This window comes from Mycetomoellerius zeteki, unplaced genomic scaffold, assembly GCF_001594055.1.
Source record: "Mycetomoellerius zeteki isolate Tzet28-1 unplaced genomic scaffold, Tzet1.0 scaffold149, whole genome shotgun sequence".
Classification (NCBI taxonomy): Eukaryota; Metazoa; Arthropoda; class Insecta; order Hymenoptera; family Formicidae; genus Mycetomoellerius; species Mycetomoellerius zeteki.
In genome coordinates, this window is record NW_017256436.1 from 339,499 (window position 1) to 361,844 (window position 22,346).

The 22,346-nt window shown below is 31.3% G+C and overlaps 1 protein-coding gene across 1 annotated transcript; it reads right to left on the reverse strand.

The window, feature by feature from the left end:
* Positions 1-1,139: 1,139 nt before the first annotated feature.
* On the reverse strand, positions 1,140-21,452 carry LOC108720357 (uncharacterized). The gene is made up of 23 exons (XM_018444327.1): positions 21,386-21,452; positions 21,057-21,222; positions 20,305-20,501; positions 19,955-20,171; positions 19,764-19,883; positions 18,058-18,386; positions 17,699-17,959; positions 16,778-17,209; positions 16,186-16,487; positions 13,487-13,764; positions 13,024-13,161; positions 12,727-12,952; positions 12,223-12,320; positions 11,960-12,117; positions 11,328-11,648; positions 11,071-11,220; positions 10,748-10,989; positions 10,015-10,403; positions 9,238-9,622; positions 8,886-9,171; positions 8,036-8,355; positions 1,510-1,735; positions 1,140-1,309 (listed from the first exon to the last, which is right to left on the reverse strand). The coding sequence occupies exons 1-23, from the start codon at positions 21,411-21,413 to the stop codon at positions 1,140-1,142; spliced, it is 5,439 nt and encodes a 1,812-aa protein (XP_018299829.1). The 5' UTR covers positions 21,414-21,452.
* Positions 21,453-22,346: the final 894 nt, after the last annotated feature.

Consider the following 22,346-nt stretch of genomic DNA (forward strand, 5'->3'; position numbering starts at 1 on the left):
TCCAGCAAAAATTAAATCATGAGATAATCTTCAAAAAAATTGAAGAAATTTTATCGAATGAAGAAACTTATGTAATTTTTTAATTAAATCTGTATACGACCTGTATATTTAAACTGTATACTTAAACAGGTATACGACCGAATATATTGATAATAAATGCGTATTAAAAATCAAACGTTATGATTATTATGACTACCGTTCTACATTTTTTATTTGTTACCAAAGCGTTTCTATATTCTTAACACCGAAATAGAAAGTAAAAACAAAATTTATAATCGAATTATTTATCTTTACACTTACTTGATGCGTAATTACGTAGTAATGATAACTTCAGGATCGTAAGCAGTCGATAATGTATACTCGAAGTTCTTTATCATCTAAAGACGTAAAAGTGAGCGTCGCTTCATGTAATGGAAGAGTCGTTGGTAAAATATGTACGATCATTGGAACTTGTTGGTTAGATGGTCTCACATCTAGACATACATACATTATAAAAAATTGACCTTCAATTGGAAACATAGAAGATACAACAATTTACATACGATACATTACATAAGATACATGTAGATTGAAATATGTACATGTATATATATATATATATTTAAAATATAATTATAATAAGTTTAGCTCTTAGGAATTAGCGCTGCAGAACCAAACTTATTATAATTATATTTTTTATATCAGAGAATTAATATTATCATTTGTTTGAATATGCATATTTATATATATAGGGAATGAAAAAAAGATATATCTTAAAATTATACTATTGGATGCAGAAAAAAGATAAAGAAATGATAAACTGATAAAGAAAAGAATTAATTTATTTTATATGAGAGAGATACGAGAAAAATGCTTCTTAATTAAATGAAAAATAAAATTATATCCTATTTTCTTGCATTTCTAAAATTTAATTCTTGAATTCTCTCTTTTAATCATTTATAATTCAAAAAGTGTTGAGAACATTTTAATTACATAAATATTAATTCTAAATTATCTAAAGAGTTTATGGTTAAAATAATAGCTAATAATATTTCTGTATTTTCGAAGGAAATAGTGAAAATAAATTCTTTTTCAGAGAGAGAGTGCCCTTTCAAATGAATTATTCTATGTAAATAGTAAATAAATTTATGTCCTGAATCTTACTTGCCTTGTATAGTGAAACATTCTGGTAGAATAAGAGGACTTGATTTATCCGAAATCGTAACTTTATATGTCACTGTGGTGTTAAAAACATGCACAAATTCCAGAGCTGCAGAATCAATGTCACTTCCCATCAACCACTTTATTAATCGTAGCTCGATATAGGTATCTAAAAGCAACAAATAAAATCTGAGAAAAAAAACAAGAAATAAATGACAATTATTTGTCCTGCAAAATAAATATATTAAAGAGTTATAAATAGATTAATAAGATTAATAAGATTCGGTAAACAAGATTTTTAGATGTTATATATATTTGGATGTTATATTATAATATTTTTCGATGTTATGTAAATGTAATCTGACATACTCGAGTATTTGGACCAGAATAGACGTTCCCGCGGTTCGAGAGTTTTTTTAAACATTTCAGTTACACATCTCCGAAGCTGAACGTTACAAGATGGTATAGGTACGCTAACATTAAACGGACAAGTGTCTCTTACGCCGCTTCGTTGATTTGAGCAAACGCATTCTCCTTGAGCTGTCCACTGAACAACTATACGATCATTGACTGACGTTTGCCAAACCGAATTTATCTGTTTCGATAAATAAGAAATGTCTAATTTTATAAGATATATCAATGCCATTTTCTCAGAGTCTAAATACATTTTCTCCATATTTTGCGTCATTTATAGACAACTTCGTATAGTGTGCCGTAAAACAATTCCTCGTACTTATCAAGTGCTTACTTGAATAATAAAGTCACCCGTTTTCGCTTGGAAAATCAACCAAAATGTTCGTTGCTTAGGTGCGATGCACGCCACACTGATTGATAAATGTGCCTCTGATGCACCCTCGGCGACGACTATTGATTCTTGATTCAAGAAAAGTCTTCTTGGTATTTTTCTTGCTCGCAATTCGCTCCATCGTGTCATTTTTAGAGTCGCTAAAAATATTCGAGTTACGATTATGTCGTATGTATAAATATCTGCGCATGTATAATTTACTATAAAATTAAAAATAATGAACTTTTTTTTAGGAATAATCCGAATATTATTGCTAATATATAGCGTTTTTTTTTTTTTTAAATAAAGCAAACAAATAGTTTAGCACATTAAATGTTTCACGAGTTTAAATTTAAAAAAGTAGCTTTTGATAGATATTTATACTACACTGAAAAAAATGCATGTAATTTCCATGTAAAATTTGCATTTTTTTCAGTGTAGAAAACCTTTGATAAATTTTCCACGTCTTTTTTTTACGATAGTCAGCCGTAAAAGCCTTCAATGACAAAAAAGATTATATTTTTTCTTACAAGGGTGACTCGGCCGTTCATCCGTCATCCATATATCATATTCTGCTGCATTTTGATAGGGTATATTAATTTTCAGATTTGTCTCAACAACCTGGTACAGTTTGCTGCGTATAGTATATTTGCTCGCAATTCCAAGATTATCGATACGACCCTCCAAGATGATAGTCTGATTTCTTCCAAAATGTGGTCCAATAGTCCGTCCGCAAAACACCAAATATGCTATTGATGAATTAAAAAAATCGATATGACACGTAAGAAAGATCTTATTTTAAACAATTTGCATAAATTTTATTTGATTTAAATATCAAAAGTAACAGAGATACTTCAAATCATTTTGTCAAATTAAATAAAATATCCTACATAATCCGGATAAGCAAAGATAATTTAAAATAAGTTTATGTTTTACCTCTATTTTTCTGTATTTTCTTAGCATGAAACTGTATTTGTACTTGGCCGCTACCGTGCGCGTTTAAACGTAAGATCGACACGGGCTTCAGGATAGTAAAAAAGTGATTGACATCGTTTACGAGCAACAATAAGTAATTTACAATATTATTCGTCGGATTTGAAATACTTATTTGCTTCGTAACGATTTGGGATAGTGGACAGTTAAATTTGATCTGTAAAAGTGAAGTAATATTCCAAGTAGAACACAGAAGTCATGAAGACATCATCATGACCTCATTCGTCACTTATAAGTCATTTTTTAGGTCAAATGATGACGTTCTGTGATACCATTATACATAATTATGACTTCATGTTCTACTTGGGATGTTATACCCCCTCCCCCATAGCAAAAAACGTCATAGTTACATCACAACAATTATGGTTACGACATGGTGACGTGCGAATGTCCGCTTTATCACAAATATGTGATGTCACAGCAATAACATGGTGATGTGAGAATGTCTTTATAACATGTGTTATTTTGTTATGACAATTTTACAGTGACATATTTTCTTCCTGATTATTGCGACTCTATTGTAACATGAGTGTGACCCTTTGCTATAGGGGACACGTACCTATCTAATATATGAGATGTGTTTTTGGATTAAAGTTTTCATTTAAAAAGTAAAAATATTATAAAATATTATAATGTAATGAGAAAGAAAAAATAAGTATTATAAAGCGTGATACTATGATTTTTTTTTTACAAACCTTGGCACAAGGGACGTACGTCGGTAAAACTTGGAAAAGATGGACGATCAGCATTAATATTTGCACTTGATTCGGATTAACCAGTTGCATCGGCGTAATAATGAAGCCAAGTCGTATTTTCCTCCAAGCAGTGACCAGGCAAATAGCGTTATGCAGCATCTAGACGATATTACGAAAATTATGTAGTTTGCATTGTTCGCAATAAATAGGATTGTACAATGATAAAAGATTGAAAATAACATTAAAGGCTCAAAGATTATTAAGTCATTGAGAATGTCAATTAATATCGTGTTTTTCTCACTACATCTTTTTCTACAATTATAATAATTTGCATAAATTTATAGAAAAAAATATATGCTTATAAAAATTAGTAATGTTTGTTAAATCTGTCTTCCAATAATAACTATTTACTGTATTCAGTTCAAAATTATTTTGTATTCATTAACGGTATTATCCTATATATACTAACAAGAAATACAAAACTGCCTTGATATTTATATAGATTTGGCATAAGACTACATTTTAATGCCGAATAATAAAATTCACAAACATATATTGTTAGACAAAAGATCTCATCCTATGACTCATATAAAATATTAATATTTTATGCTTGTATAACAACAATCTTATATTAATTCACATTGCCCTAATTGAAACTCGAATTTTAACGCACACAATTTTGATATCGTTTCAATTTTCAATGTATAATCTAATATACGATTTTTTTTTTTAGCTAAAGTCAAATGCTTAATAATTACCTCTTGTTTGTTTCTCGCACAAATGTACAAATTGCTAAAGCACTCGTCGATGAGAAAGGGGCAATAGGCTGCGGTAACCGCAATTAGTACAAGGCTGTCAGATAAATCATGATGAAAATTTTGAATCGCTCGATATTCGGCCACATCCTGTTTTTCTTGCGGATTCAAAATTACAAGACGATCGGTCATCCAATCTCGTACGCGTTGTTGTTCGTAATGGTATCGTAGCCAAGCTAGCAAAAACTTTTCTTCAGAACAACGGTCATCGGAAGCGAGTTCGCCGCTTGGCGAATTTGCAATACTCTCAATGGCTCTCTTGTGAAGTTCATATTGCCTCGGCAAGCTGAGAAAGGTATATCCAATTAGAGATGCAATTGTAAAATTACGTAACGCAATAACGAACCTCGATGTAGACGATACTATCGATTCCCGATACTCTGTGGATCTCCTCGAAGGACGCGGCGACATCCAGTATTTATACTCGTGTATTCCATGGAGCACGAGACATTTATACGTTTGCAAAGTCACATCCAACCAATATTGTTTATTTCGCAATTCGAATAATTGTCGCGACAACCGTTCACATGATACACAACTTGTATTTAAATTTTTTCTTCGTGTCTGTACCTAATATAAAAATTAACCAATATATAGATCTTTATGGAGTTGTAGTTTAGCTAAAAACTTTTTTTTCTATATGTACAAAAATATTATGGTTCCTCTAAATTTTTTATTATCATTCTAAAAAAAATAAATTATAACTCGTAACTTATAACTAACATTGCTCTGTACGATGTCAATGCTAATTAGATAATCATCATAATTTAGGAGAAATTGTGACGAAACGTGAACTAAATATGCTCCTTGAGACAGAAGAAAGTCCAGTATCTTGTTATACAACTGAAGAACATAATTTATTCTTTCGATGTCATTTTCAGGTAACAGTTGCTTTGATCTTGAATGAAAAAACAGTAATGTACTTGAAAAGAAGCACATATGTATAAATGCATGAGTATTACAATATTACAATTCTCCCAAGTAAGTATGAATGTTTGGTCCTACGATTGATTCGAGGATATTGATAAATGACAGCATAATTGCACCACTTTCCTGTTTAGAATTTCCCACGTAAGATCGTTTCTTTATACGGAAATACGAAAAAGCTGCCGTAATGCCATAAGAAATGTTTGGATAAAAACGAAATTTCAATGGGCCCGAATACATCCATTCTTCCATAATCGTTATTATTTTCTCCACATGTTTCTCGCAATCACTGGCAAAAATAAATACATGCAAATATTTGTAACACAAGTGCGTTACATCTTATAATATTTGTACAATAAATTATTCACTTCTACATAATTTTAATTAACTGTTAAGTTGATGGTTTCTAAATATTAAAAAAATCCTTAAAATTAGAAAGGATACAAAAAATTCTCTGATTCTAAGTTAAACAGTAAAATCATTATATTTTATTGTATAAACTTATATTTTTTTCATAATAATCGTTTGTGTGCTAAAATTAATTATCAACTAATTACCTTAATTTTCATTAAAGTAAAAGGATCTGCTTTATGTTAAATTTAAATTTAAGGAAAAACAATTTAAAATCATTTTAAACTCTTCTATTCTCATATATAAATTTATCTTCAATTCTGTTTCAATTTAGCTTTAATTCCACTCGTTTTAAGTTTTTTAATAAATAATGGTGATTTCTTATTTTTTTCAAACTTACTCCTTTCGATCGTTGGCGGGACAGCTAGAAAGCAATAATCTTTCAGAGTATCTGTGATTCCTCGCTCCAAAAGCAACAGAAAACGCAGAAGATCTCTTGTGAATCGGTATTCGTTTATCCAGCATTCGTTTTCCATTCACTTGCGTATTCTTGTTATATATATCTACTTCGCTATCATTCATTTTTTTGTCCCAATATAATTTCGACATAATACTGAGTTTCGATTCAAATATTTCGCTCTAGAGATTTAAATAAATTTAAATTATATATTAAATATACACATATAAGTTAAATATACAGTAACTGATTTTAAACAAAGCTATAATTATATCCCTCAATTCTGAAGAATAAAAATTAGAATAGGATTGATATATGTTTTGATAAATTAAATTTTCAATGCCACACAAAACAGGTTTTACCTATTTTTATTAATTTATGACAGAATTGACAATTGAATTTTATTCATTTATTTAAAAATCTGAATTTAATGAAATTATATCAATAATCATTTCCTATTCTGAAATATTTTATACGACAAATCGAAAAGTAAAAAAATAAAAACATACTCTACGGATATCAGGAATTTGTTCAATGTCACCGTTCTTTGTTAGGCTCTGCGATGATATTGATGGATTTGAGATATGTTTTTCTAAATATTTGGCATATGTCTTATCAAAGCGGGATTTTATAGAATACATGTACGTCGTTAACAAATTATTATCCGCTGTTGCATATACCGTTAAAAAACACACAGCAAGTTGATTATCGTCCGAAAATTCAATTGTTAAGCAAAGCGATACTGGTTGATCGCTCTTAAACGTTACTCTTGCTTCCAGTTCCACATACCTTACAAACAAAAAATAATTTTAAATATGTTTACGTATAGAATGTTGCTTTTTGTTAATTGATAAATAGAAAAAAGTAATTCTACACTGTAAAAAATAAAATGTTAATTTTAACTTAAAGACATTTAGTGGACTTTCTGAGACATGCAAAAATGTTAAAATTAACATTTTTGTATGTCTCAGAAAGTGCACTAAATGTCTTTAAGTTAAAATTAACATTTTATTTTTTACAGTGATATGCTAATATTTTCTAAATATTATTAAATTATAATCATTTATTAATATTTTTAATGATATAAATAACAAGAAAAAATACTCCAACTCACGATTGAGGAGAGACGACGTTACCGTTTGGAAAGTCAACGCGCAACAACTCGTTTTTGTAATCGCCGCTGCATCGCGGCGTCCTCAAAAAGTTCAACCGTATAAATGCCGTGTTATCAAAGTGCTTTGCTCGGATCCTAAACTTTTCCTCTATCGCCGTGTCGAGAGGAACAGGCGTAAAATATATCTCCGTTGGCTCAACGTCGATCGAACTGGTGGGAAACTCGCCGTCGAGACGTAATTTATTGAAGACACCGTCGTCGAGTTCACCGCGAATGTATATTGGTGCCTCTGCACTAAAACTGCCGCGTTTTCTCGGCTTGAACTCGAGAATAAAGGAAACGTTACCGCCAGGATGTAAGGTACACTCGATCGCATCTGTTGTTCTTCTGATCTCTGCACCGTGAGACCATTTTATGGTGAACGGGCAATCAACTTTGTTAAATTCCTCGATATTTATCGACATTACTATTTCCCTCACCGTCACTCGATTCTCTATAAACAACTCTTCAGATACCTAAAAGTAAAAAGATGAACTTGAAATGCCTTAATTAGATGTAGAAATTTTTAATCGTGTAACATAAAATAGCTTAATATAAAATTTTTACTATCTATGTACAAAAATAAAAATATTTTATCTCGTTACATAGAAATTTTTTCTGCATGTTTTTTTAGTACATTTCTACATGAATCTTTTTATACTACTATTTGTGTTTCTATTTTTTGTACTCTTTTTTTATTTCATCGATGTAAAATCTTACTTCGTTAGTCAAAGCGTTGAATCGAAACAAAAGTTTGCTGAAGAAAATAACGCGGCCAGCCACGGTACAATCGATAGATACAGTTGGCAGTTTATCAGGTAACGTCGTCATGGCAAAACCCGATAAATGCATATAATAAGCCTCATGCGATTTCAAAAATTCTGCTGGGCGAATGCTCTTGGGATTTAACATCGATACTGGACCAAGCAGCTCATTTATCACAATCGGCAGATAGAAAGCGTAACTGGCCAAATCGACTGGTAGAAAGTGCAAATAGAAGTTTTGACTTGTACCTGGGATGATGGATATCCCTTTCGTACCTTTTTGTTTATTAAATATATAAATCGCAGTTAAATTATCCAATTTATTAAATAAAATTCATAATTTTTCGAGTTACTATTCAAGTTATTAAAGTTATAAATCTGTGTTTCTTAAGCCGCGATCTACAGTTATAGTCTTAGGAATTCTTTAGCTTTTTGCTTTAAACTTTAAATTGTGACGTTTTCAATAAAAATTTTCTGATGTTGCCGTAATCCTTAAGCTTTAAACAGGCTGATCAGATTTTAATTGTAAAATTTAAAAGTTAAAGCCAATTAACGTCACAGCTCAGAGCTTTAAGCAAAAAGCTATAAAATCTTACTATACCTATTGTATAATAGATTAGGGCTAATTGTAAAAAAATTCTAATTGGATGTAATTGTTATTCTTTCGTTGGAGATATTCTTTGCTTCATTTTAGGATATTTCGAATCCGCTTAACTATTTCCTATTTTTTACCATCTCTCATCATTTCTAATCGTTTATAGAAGATACTTTTTTATTTCATTATTTTTATATTGCCGAATCCATACCTATTTCCGAACTCTGGTCATTTGCCGACAGAGAGACGCGAAACTCGGGATACTCTTCCAACAAAACCTGGAGTTTCAATAACGTTGTCCCAACGTTCATGGCTGTTATCTGGTGAGTTTGAAAAGCATCGATGCTAAGGCGTCTTATGTCTATTCGTTGAGGCACAAGTTTCAATCGCGGAAATGACACATTGCCATTTATCCTATACAGTAACTGTAGGCACCCTTGAATCGTAACGGCAATTACGGTAGTAAAGCGACAGCAAACGTCGAATGTAAGGTATACCTAACAAGCGGTAATGAATATTGTTTGTATATTACGAAATATTATTACGATTGATAGATAGCTTACCTCAAGAATTGCGATACCGCGCGGAGATATTTTCCCTCGCAGTGGATTAACGTTGCAACCGCGTATCAATGAAGCACTATCTACCTCGTATGTCACCTCGTTAAATTCAAAATTTTGGAGAACTGCGGTCACTTTTGTTGGCAGATTGAGGGATATTTGCCCGAGATTCGCGTTACCATTCACGAATTCAACCTTCGGCACAAATCGCGGTGCGTTAAGTTGCAGACACACACGACTTCCACTCTCGCACATCATTATCGCTTGAGCGTAATTATCCTTCATGTTATCGTATTCGTAATACACGTAAGCGTATAAAGTAGCGTTACCCCGCACGGAACCCGATTTCGGTTCTATATAGAATCCAGACATCGCTGATACTTCCCACCTGACAATTTGTCATTTTACATTGCATTTTAACTATTCGAATTATTCTACAAGATTTATTATATATAAGCACTTAAAAACGATTAAATTATTCTTTAGAGTTAAACATCTTAAAAATCTCCCATTATTATTGAGATATTTATTCAGGGAAATGTCATATCGTATGTATAAACTCCATACATTACTATTAAACCAACAATCTATCTAAGAAATCTATAGCTATTTATTTACTCTACACTTTAATAAACTGCTATTTTACTTTCTCAAATATTTGTTCTTGTTAATTATCAGTAACTTTTTATATAATAATTCTTTCAATTATTTTGAAACAATTTTTTTGTTAAATATCATTTAAATTATTGTTGTTTACACGCAAAAAGAAATACATTTTACCTGAAGCGTATTTTCGCGTTCAATTTATTTATAATTTGAATAATAGAAGCTATTGGTTGATAAACTTCTCCTCTCGACCATTCTTTCCCAAATTCAATCTCTCTTTTATCGATACACAATTGTTTGCGAACAATGCAAGCAGTAATATTGAGCTCGAAAGAGTGATTATGATTAATCACATAATTGATATTTCCATTAAACTTGCCGCAAACTTCGTCCGCAAAATACTCGACTAACTTTGTCATCATCGAGCCTGGTTGTAAAATCATTGAATCACCTTCCGGAAAGTAGATACTCTTGGTTGACATAGCTACTAATTGTATCATCACTGGAATGTCGTTCGTATTCTTTGCAACCAAACGACGATAGTTGAAACTATTCGATGCTACCTACCCCAATCACTCAATGTCCATGATTAAAATAATTTAACGAGCTTCTATTAGAATCATTACTCTTGTTCGTTCATAATTCACGAAATCGATTATACTCTTTTAAATTTTATATGAAAGTCTTTACGAAAACTTTTTATGTAATAAGAAAGAATAAATGAAAAAGAGAGAAAGAGAGAGAGAGAAAGCAGACATTAAAAATAAGTGTTTATGACTTATACATTATCTCTAGCAAAAAAGTAAGACCTCTTTCTAAAATAATAAGTGTCCAAGCAATTTTTTAGTGATTTTTAAAACATCTGATCAATTTTATGAGTCTCTATATTAAATTTTGGATTACTTACCATTCCAAAGACGAAAGTGGTTGGATAAATGTGGACTTTATATATTTGTAAAGGCGATAAAGGTATCAGTACAGCTGTCTTGGTTGCGAAAATCGATTTCTTGAGCGGAGATTTTACGTTTCCTGTAAATTTACACATTTGCGAATAGTCTTTATATAACAGCTTCCATTTGGGTAAACTTAGAAGGCGTTTCGTAATTTCCTCGTCGTCGTCTACTATTTTTGTTGGCAAACTTCTTTTACCTTTATTAAAAAAGCGATTTAATTTTAAAAATATTGGAGAATTCAAATTTTGATTGATTGAATTATTTAACATAGGCTTACTTAGAAGTCCCTTTTTGGACTTGAAAATAATATTCACCGTGCATACGATAAAGTAACTTCCAACTTTTATTCTACAGAAACATCGTCCTGATGCAGTCGAATCGTGAGAATCTGCTGCGACATTGAAGAACAATTTGAAGGAAGGTTCAACTGTAAAAATAAATTCATAAGTTAGAGTCTTGCTCGATCAACTCATCGAGATTCGAGGACACAAATGAGTCAACATGTTAACAAAATAGAAAAGCAGTAATAATTACTGCTTTCTTTGCCGCAAATTTTAACAAGAACTTCGATCGACATTTTTGGCATGAGTTTCATCCACTTCGGATAGCAGCGTATAGCTGCATTCGGCGCACATTCTAGATATATCGGTACAACGGCAGAAGGATTTGTCAAACGAAGCACGCGCTTCGATATCTGACCTACAATTAGGTCTCCAAAATAGAGAATATCAGGTTCAAAATGTACTTGTATCGCTTCCACTTCACCATAAAGACAAAGCTTTACTATGTCATAGATTTCTGACTCAGTACTTAATGTGTAGGGCATTAACACGGATGAAATTTCCATCGTTGATTCTTCTGTTAAAATGTATAACAAAATAATTGATTACTAGTTTTATTACATAATTATCTGAGAAGTTATTCAAAAAGTCCAAGAAATATGATCTAAAGATGTTATTTATGTATAAAATGAACATATGGAGCTATATTAATAAAACTTTATAAGATGTTAAATTGTATAAAAAAATTACTCACGTATGTAAATTTTTTGTGATGATGAATTATCCATTGAAATATCTTTTATAGGATCAATCCCTGTAGAAACATTATTTAAATAAAGATTTGTTCAGTTGACTTCGATGCAAAATAAACTAAAAGAGACACACTGGTAATATTTTCCGATTCGATACAATGTACCCTGACTATTCTAATAAATTGCATGAAATCTGTATTCTTCTGATTTGGATATTTATTTTCACATTTTCTCCACTGTTTTCGCTCTTGTTCTTTTCTCCGTTGCGATAATACATTTATTGGTGAAAATCTAGAATTATATATTAATATAGATATTATTTTTAATGTATGTGTGGAATATTTATTCCTTTTATAGCTTTTATTCAATATACAACAATGAGATAATTAGACTTACTTTACTTCAAAGATGATACCTTGAAACGGATCTATTCGCCCTTCAAAGGGATGAATTTCAAAGATACTATAAGTCGGATGTTGCTTGCGATCGATATCCTATAAAAATAATTTCAGTAAAACTTACTCATTATGTCAGATTGATTGAGAACATAAGTCAGTGGCGGAGTATAAATTAATTAATCATATAAGATTTACATATATTTCAAAGATTCCAATTTAATTACGCTAGCTTTAATTTCCTGTGTTCAATATGTTTCTTTTATCTGTTAATATTGTAACAAAATGTTTAATAATTCTAAATAGGAACTCTTATAATAATTTTAATTGCTCAAATTTATTAAATTTATTATCATTTCTACTTAAATAATCTTCTATAAATTTTAAACACAAATATTTTAAGTAGAGTGCCAACATTATTTTACATCTTAAACTTCTAAACATTGCTTTCGATAATCCGCTACTGGCTAAAATTTCTAATTTTTTTGTAACAATTGTTTCGTACCGGAATACATTTTACTTCGTTACCAATTTCACCAAGGACAACATAACTGGATGCTCGAGACGAAAGATTACGCAGGACAAAAGTGTCGTACCTACAAGTATTTTCTACCGTAGGTGGAAAATCGATGAGGGTAAAATCTCCAGTCGTATTCGAATGATAAACTACCAATTTTGGCACGATTACACGCACTTTGATGGGAACGCGTATATTTGGAGTAGACTTAATCCTAATGGAAAAGTTTATACGAATCTTTCTTACGACGAAAATTACGATGACGAATAGCAAAATATATCTTACCAAAATTCGCTATAAAAGATGCCTTTGTTTATGCCCATTAATTTAATTTGAAGTATTACTTCTTTTTGTGGTTTGATTCTTCCACGAAGAGGTTTTATCATTAAGTCTAGGTCATTTCGCCCGAGATCGATCAAGAATCTGGATAATTTAAAATTTTTATCGATTTATCTTATATCAAACTTTCTTTATTTTATATTTAAGCTTATTTCTCATTTAAGTAAAATATAAATTACACGAAAAATCTTATTAGAGTTAATCCATATTTTATGTAGAAATTTATATAAAAATTATTTTCATAATCTAAAATTATAAAATTATTATGTTTTTTATACAATAAAGAAGTTAAAACCGAAATCTCAGCATGAAAATATTTTTCTAATAAAAATAAAAAAGTGTATATTACCTTTTTTTAATGCAGTTTTATTTCTAACGTCCAAAAAAATTCTATAAATATCACAAATACCTGGTACTTTTGTTTCCTTCGTTACGGATTGTTACTATTTTTAAACCGGATGAATAGCCAATGTCGATAGTGCCAAAGTCAACTGACTTCGGTTCAATGCTGATATATTCGGTGGCTAAGGTAGATATCACGTGATAATCGAAAATCTTTCCATTGATCTCGATCGGAATTATTGCACGCGATATAGACGTTCTTTTGAACGTGTAAGTCACGTATGTTGTTATACTTAATCCAGGACTCACCCGTATTCCACTTTTCAAAGTTTTTACTTGAAAAGCCTTTCGAGAAATGATAATCATTGAGAATTTCTCTTACTTCTTAAAATTCTTAATTATGACTTACTATAACGCATATTAAGCATATTTACTATAGAATTTAGCGGGCAGATTCTGATAACCGCTGGTTTATACCCGACATTCTTGATAGTAATACGCTGTCGATGCGTAATTCCTTCGAAGGTTTCGTTGAATTTTATATGACTCGGTGAGATGTATACGTCATTGTATCTTATACCTGTTGCTGACTCATCTATAGTGGGTACTATCTGTATTTTCTGTCCCTTTTGCATCGAAATAGTCGACTTTGTGATGTAATATTAACATACAAATTAAAACATAATATAATAATATTTTCAGAAAATGGCATTAGATAGAAATATTGTACGAATACATTAAAGTTTATCAATTTTTAAAAGGTATTTTATTTTTTCTTAAAAAAACTAATTTATATTAAAGTTGATCGTGTTTATAAATCCGTATTTTTCTATTTTGTATGTTTTAGTATATCTAGCTAAAACATATTGTTCGTTTTAATTTTATTATACTTACGGTAGTCGTTGAAAGATTCATCATATTGATTTAAAACACGGAATTGTAATACTTATACTAAAAAGATGTTCACCGATCAGGTAAATCAATTATTTAAACATGCACGTCTTTAATTAATATTTTCAAAATTATAAATTTTATATTACTGATTTGACATATTGTCAATATTCATGCTATTCATTTCTGCTGTTCGAGAGAAAATATTCTTTTGTTTTCGAGGAAAAGAAATAAAAAAAGGATACATATGGTGGAAGGAAATCAGGGTACCTATCATGGAACATATCGAAATGAATTCCGCGCGATCGGAATTATTCCGTTTTCCCTAGAAAACACAATAGAAACATAGAAAATAGTTGAATAATTCCGATCGGAATCTATTCCGACTTTTTCGATAAATAGATGTCTCTCGATATAAATTTCGTACGGTTCTGCGCATTTTTAATCCGGAAAAAGTAGTAGATAAATTATATTCAAATTCACAATCTAATGCGAGATTTGTTGAATTCTAAGCACCAAGTTAAAAAGATGATACTGATCGCAATAAAATAGTAATTTGTAATTTTTATATTCTGTTGCGTACGCATTCTATTTCAAATAAATATAAGTAGTGCGAGATGTTTGCTTCAATACGTCATTGTTGTTGCCACGATATGCTTACATATGATTAATCTCAAAAGTTAATTATACATGCGAACTGAATTATTAGCAATCGTATTTCGAAAAATAAAAACCCTGAGCGTTATACATACTAACTTCTTGTTTGAGCATAGTGTGAATGATAACACGTACAGTAATCTCATCGCGGCACAGGTCGGCGATCTTACGTAAACAAAAGTGCATTGTACGCCACAAATACGTATCAAGATTATATTCTAAATGAAATATTTAATTCTTTATAATATAAATTTATTCGAACATTTTACTTTTTCATTTTAAATTTTCTCAATTTATTTATTTAAAATAACGTAATGTTATTCCTCTCTCTCTCTCTCTCTCTCTCTACTCTCTCTCTCTCTCTCTCTCTCTCTTCTCGAAATGCAAAAGTTTGGCACAAAGTAATACTGATAAAATAATTTAAATTAATATTTTTGATGAAATAAAATTACAATCTTTATGTTAGATATTTAGTATCCTATGATAAACAAAATTAATTTGGAATTTTAACTCTCTATCCAAACATTTAAACATAATACACCTGAATTCTTTCCACCATGTGGATAATACTAATAGAAACGGCATTTAATTTTTCGATGTGATAATTTAATGAATAAACGATGTGCTGATATCAATGATTTATAAGTAATCTAATTTTTTAAATTAACGCCTACGCATACATATACAGTATTTGTAGTATGTATACTTTAAGATATGTTATATATTATATAACAAACATTTATAACTTAATTTTATTTAAATATGTATTATAATTGAAATCAATTTAGTTTATGATCGCTTAAATAATAATGTTATCTCTGTTTGGTTGTTGATCAAAATCAGATAAGCCGGTTGTAGATATGCTCGCAATAATTTCATGAATCCAATTGACGTACATAGAAACCTTTATAGCAACATTAAACAAAATAATATATAATCTAATAATAATTTAAATTATAAATTATGTAAATTATAATAATTTAAATTATATAAATTATGTAAATTATTAATATTATAAATAACATAATTTATTAATGTAATAAATGTTAAATTAATATAATTAATAATTAATATACTTATTGTGCGTGAAAAATATTATAGAAGATATAATAAAATGCATTGCAGATTTTACAAGGATTACTTGCAGATAACCAAATTATATATTACAGATGGGACTTAACATATTCATCATTTGTAAGTACATTTATATTATTATACCTTTGTGAAAACAGTATAGAAGTTTGGATCACATACGCTAGTACCCAGTTTCCGTGGGCTCACAGAAACGACTCCGTGAATTTCCCAGACACTGGAATTCGGTCGCTGAAGCACCAAACCTCCACCGCTGTCTCCATTGCATACTCCAGTACCATTCGCCCATCCGGCGCAAAAGGAAGTGTAAGTCAAATATTTTCGAAAATCCCTATTTTGATTTTTACGACACTCGTCGTCGGAAATGATTTTCACTGTAGTTACCCTCAAGACTGAACTAAATGTGTCGTTCTCCGTTAGCCCCATGCCTGAAAAATGTCTCAAGTTCCAGGAACTGTTTAAAAAATCCATTTATTAATTGTTGCCAATCACAGTTAGCAACATAGATCTTTTTATCTTTAATTAGTGAGCTTTAAACTTATAGAATTAATTACTATTCTTTTAAAAGAAATGCGTTACGTGAATAATTTGTACATAAATAATTTATTGAATATATTAAATAAAAAAATTATGAGCGATATTTTTAATCAAAAATATTTAATTTTTTCAATATCTTTACTCTCTAATTTTAAATTTTTAATGTAAAATTTAAACTTACCGGCAACTAATCCAAGCCCACTGTTTCGCTGATATTCCAATAATATCGCGTCGGAATCCCAAGGAACGCAAGCTGGTCCGACAACTGTGTTAATAATCACAGCTTTTTTCAAAATCAGCAACGCAATGTCCGAGCCATAGTTACTCTCGTGATCTTGATACGCGTTCTGCAGCTCAATGCTTTCCACGTCGATTACTTGCGCGTTTTCTCCTATTTGATTTAAGTCACTCGAAAGAATTCCGAAAGCGACACGTATCGTATCTGCAGCAGTCTTCCAAACGCAGTGACCAGCAGTTAACACAACGTGTTCTGCTATCAACGTGCCGCCGCAAAAGAATCTCCACTGACCATCCTCGTGCGAGAAAAGAGTAGCTTGCCACGGTAGTGTCTCTTCCCTCTCAACGCTCCAACCCTTTACAATCAGTGCTGCCGCTAAAAATATTAACATTTCTTAAATTGCAAATTTAAAAGTTTAGATTACCGCGTGTTTCATAAAATGCATATAATATTATATTATATTTATATTATATTATATTTTATATTATATATTGATAAGAAAATTATTTACATTATAACGATTAAAAATAGAGGACACATTAATAACTCCAAAAGAGCCGACTATAATAAAAATAGTAACTCGTAAGCCGTAAGAAACTAACTAATCACAATTGAATGTTGAAAAAATAATGGACTATGATTGACCAATTTTTTACAGCTTATGGCTTACTATCTTCATTATAGACTACCTCTAAAAATACTTGTGCATTTGCTCTAAATACAACAATTTTAACAAAAACGTTGAACAATGGTTTATTAATTTTAAAAATATAATACTTGCTATAAAAAAAATATTTATAAATGATTACACATATTTAATTAGTGTTAATATTAATTCATTGAAAGTAAGCAACCTGTCCAAACCTGTGGAGTCTCTCATCCCACAGATAGGAGCACAACTCAAAAGTGATTGGCTCCACGTGCCGTCGTGAAGACACATGGCACTGGAAGATCCTTTGTGACGCTCATAAAATGCTGGACATTCAAGAAAAACTCTCGTGCCGACCGGGAGGGCCCGATCACAAGACAGCCACCCTTTGTGAGGACCCCACATGGCCTCGCATCGTCTAATCGCATCATGCGCCTCAGACGGCGCTGGACACGTTATTCCTTCCGTCTCATTCTCTAGAATATATTATATGCGCGATCGATCGTAAAAAAATAATTTATATGATAGATAAAAAGACAAATCTCGTTCCGATCGCAGAATGAACGTTACTTACTGAAGGTACAACTCGGAACATTGGGAAACCATCGGTTATTTTGACAGTAAATTTCACTGGCACCTTGCAAGGAGCCTTCGACGTCGCAGACATAATCAAGACGAGTGAGCTCGGGAGCGACTTCTCCCGGTCGACATCTGGAGCATCCGCTCACGCTGTAATGGGTCCCCGCTTTTGCGGCGGGCAATCGACAGGCACCTTCGGGCAGCGTTATCCCGCACAACGACTCATCCTCGTCGCTCCAGTCGTGACAATTAAGTTGAGAATTACACTTCAACTCCGGCCGAATGCATCCGCCATAAGCGCAACGAAACCAATTTTCAGAACATCTGTAGATAAAAAATAACGACTACTAAAGAGCACAAAAAAATTGTGTCAAGTAACTCAGGTATTTCTTATAGATTTTCGGTCATAAAAAGCAATGCCACGAGCTAAATTGATCTATTACATTAAGTTTTAAAATTATTTTGAATTTTAGGACAAAACATTAATTGTCAATACGTGGTCAAATTTTTAAAAACAATTAAAATAAAGGACATTTACCACGAGCGCTCGATATCTAATGGCGAATCTTCTTCCGAAGTCAATACTTAAAAATACATTCAATTATAATTTCTAACATAATCATCAACTATACATAGACGTTTCGACCTCATATCGGGCCATCATCAGTATATTAATCAGTTAATTAAAATTAACATACAATCCTATTACAATTAAATGTCGAGTATCTTCTTTTCTTTACATGTTCATATAATCCGTTGTTTTTTTTTCCTTTTCACATACAATTTTTCATGTTAACCGATGTTATCTAATTGTTGTACTTGCACACATAATTTCTAGATTCTGTGTATAAGTAGAACTTAGAGTATTTAATCTCATCAGTGGGTGACATGTTACTGTTTCCAATTTTCTTTGTGTACTCTCATATAGGATTGTATGTTAATTTTAGTTATATACTGATGATGGCCCGATATGAGGTCGAAACGTCTATGTATAGTTGATGATTATGTTAGAAATTATAATTGAATGTATTTTTAAGTATTGACTTTGGAAGAAGATTCGTCATTAGACATCGAGCGCTCGTGGTAAATGCCCTTTATTTTAATTGTTTTTAGGACAAAAATTCAATGATTATTGAATTGTTGAACATTGTCCGATGGGCTTCAGATGTTGGCGATGTTATACTGTTGCAATGCGTGAAATCGTTTTAGTTTAAATAATTTTTAACTATGATTAGCTGAAGATGACTCAAACCGAGAGTCGAAACGTTCTAGGTTAAAATTGTCTGTGAATAATTCCGCTTTACTAATAACTTGCGTGTGACTCCTATGGCCTGATTTTTTCGTATTTATTTCAATGATTATTGTTTTCTTGTGACTGAAAATCTACTTTGATTAGAATTACTTGACACAAATTTTTTTGTGTGGTTCTGAAAGGACCTTTCTAGTTATTAATGACCTCTATTAATTAATATGCAGTCGATACGAAAAGTATTATAGTTTTCATATTCTGGAAATATTGGAAATAGATACTTTGCAGAGAAATTCTCGTTATTTGAATAAAATAACGAATATTCACTTAAAAAAATCAATTTTTAATAAAATAATTAATCTCTTAGAATTAATATAAAATCTTTTAATCATAAAATTAAATTACAGAGAAATTATTCAATCCAGGTCTCGAGTTATTCTTAATATACGTACTCATGTGCTTCGCACAGTTTTGCACTTTCATCAGACGCGTCTGCGCAGTGTCGAGTACCATCGCACACTTTAGTCATCGGTAGACACTGCCGTCTATTCTCGCATGTGAATTCTTGATCTCTGCAAAAATAGGAAATAAACTATCCGAATTTTAATTTTTTAATCAACAAGAAATAAATCAATTAACCAACCGGCATTCGTATTGCAAACATTCGTGACCCTCACAATTGACAGTCGCGCACATGCTCGAGTCTTCGTCGGTGCCGTCGACACAATCCTTCACGCCGTCGCAAACCACTTCCTGGTGAACGCAACCTCCGTACGAACAACGGAACGTATGCTCGGGACATGTATATTCGCGACAAATTGTCGCATTCTCATCGCTCCCGTCCGAACAATCTTTGTAGCCTGATAGAAAGCAGGGAGAACATAAAGATAAAATTTTCAAGTACAAAAAGTAAAATATTACATTATATTGCATAATTTTATATCAGAACAACTTAACAATTAATGTGATTAAATTAATGTGATAATTACAGACCATTGCACACCTCGACGAAAGGTACGCACTCTTGATAAACAGTAGAACATTGGAAATCTCTGTCGGAACAAATATCATTAACGCCTCGGTCACAAGCGATTTCATCGCTAGCGTCCATACAATCCACCAGACCGTTGCATCGCACCGTACGACTCACGCAGGCACCGTAATTGCATCTGTACATATAAGTGGGACACCTGCAAAAAAGATTTAATAATATTTAACATTTCATAACGATTGTTCAAATTATTGCATATATATTATTGTTCTCAAATTATTACAGCATATTCTATTAATTGCATTCCCAGATAACATTTATGTTGCTTAAGATATCTGAAAGATGTTTCTTAGGTGTCTTATGTTTAAAAAATATCTAAAAGTCGTCTGCAACGTACATGTTATCTGAAATTTTTTTCAATTAACAGAATACACTGATAACATAAACGTGATTCATGCATGCTGGCGCACATGAGTGGAAGCGGAAATGCACATTTAAATCCGCAAATGCATTTTTTCTGAGATATTAAAAGTATTTTAGTCAAAAAAATGCCACAACGTTGTAACAAAAAGTCAAATACGTAAAATGTGTTTAAGACCTTTCTCGAATATGATAGAGATAGGCATAGTAAAGTAAAAAAAAGTCTTATCAGTACTTTAACTGTTTTATCTTTAGTTGGAAAATATCCGGTTTTTTTTGCGATACTTCTGGTTTAGTGACTAATAGGGAAAGTTAACGGAAAATATCTTCTTACACAACATGACGGCAAAGTGTTCCGACTTCGTCCGACGAGTCCGGACAATGAGGGATACCATCGCAAACATTCGCTAATGGCATTACGGTGCCGTCCACGCAAATAAATGTCAATGATGAATACACTTGGCTATTCTCTTCTGCGGTAACGTGTATCCTACTAAATCCTGCAAACTCGCGTATATTAATGACTCCGTCACGATTACATCACCACGCACCATACGTTCACAATATCAATGTACTCTTTAATACGAGATTAAATATCCTCAATATAATACGCAACCATTACGGTCCTTTATTATGCATGCACTTTATTATGTGCAAACGTACCGAGAATCGTTGTAATTAATGCGATCATCCCTAAAGAGTAATCACTATTTCTAAAAATTAAGATTGCTCTTCTCAATACGGACTTAAGCGAAAATACATAGCCTTCGGTTTAATATATACTCGTAATTATCTGACAAATTATTCTGACACTCGTACGTGCATAATTTTCATAGCAGCATGAAAAATTGCATATTTTGTTCGTTTGGACACAATAGAATACCGTATGAATGCTGTTTCACTATTACCAAAGACAAAAAAGTGCAAGCTGCAATAAAGCATTATGCTGTTTTATGTTTCTAATGTACGAAAATATGATTACGTTATTTTCTTTATCTTTATTCTCGAATGATAAAAGTAAAGTAAATCGATAGAAGGATTCGAAATTAGAATAGAATAAGCTTATAATTTATTTTAAATATGACTTTTTTTAATATTCTAAATAAATCTTAGAAATTGTAAATTTAATTAACGCTCTAAATCCTTCAAAATTTTGTTATCGTTGTTGTGTATATCTCAGATTTTGATGACCATCTTTTATTTATTGATCAAATAAAGTCCTACAATATCTACTTGGCTGTTAAAAATTCGTTTACCAGTACCAACAATTGTTGGCTACAGATTATACTTCTCAGAACAAGTAAATCTTAAGACTACAGACTCAATATATACTTGTATTTTTAACAATATATACTTGTATTTTTTGTATTGGAAATCTAAGGGAATTGATATTCATCATTGATGTTTAGTCATCAGTTGGCTGATACTTTCGCGGAAATCTATCATCTGATAAGCGAGTAATACATTGCTTATCTTGGAATATACTCGTCATTGACGACTCAACATTATTCGTCATGATGTAATTAAAGAATATTAAAGACAACTTCCGAAAATGTAAACCATGATAATAGATCCTAAAAATTGATCATAAAAACAAACAGAGCAATAATTTCAATCACGTATA

Bases quoted from the DNA above. Each gene is read 5' to 3' on its own strand.
- LOC108720357 (XM_018444327.1), bottom strand. From the start codon at position 21,413: ATGATCGCATTAATTACAACGATTCTCG. The intron at 19,884-19,954 runs GTTGGTTAATTG...CTATTTTTGCAG, and splicing joins TGTTTGCAATACGAATGCCG to AGATCAAGAATTCACATGCG. The intron at 10,990-11,070 runs GTAAGCCTATGT...TTTTTAATAAAG, and splicing joins GTCCAAAAAGGGACTTCTAA to GTAAAAGAAGTTTGCCAACA.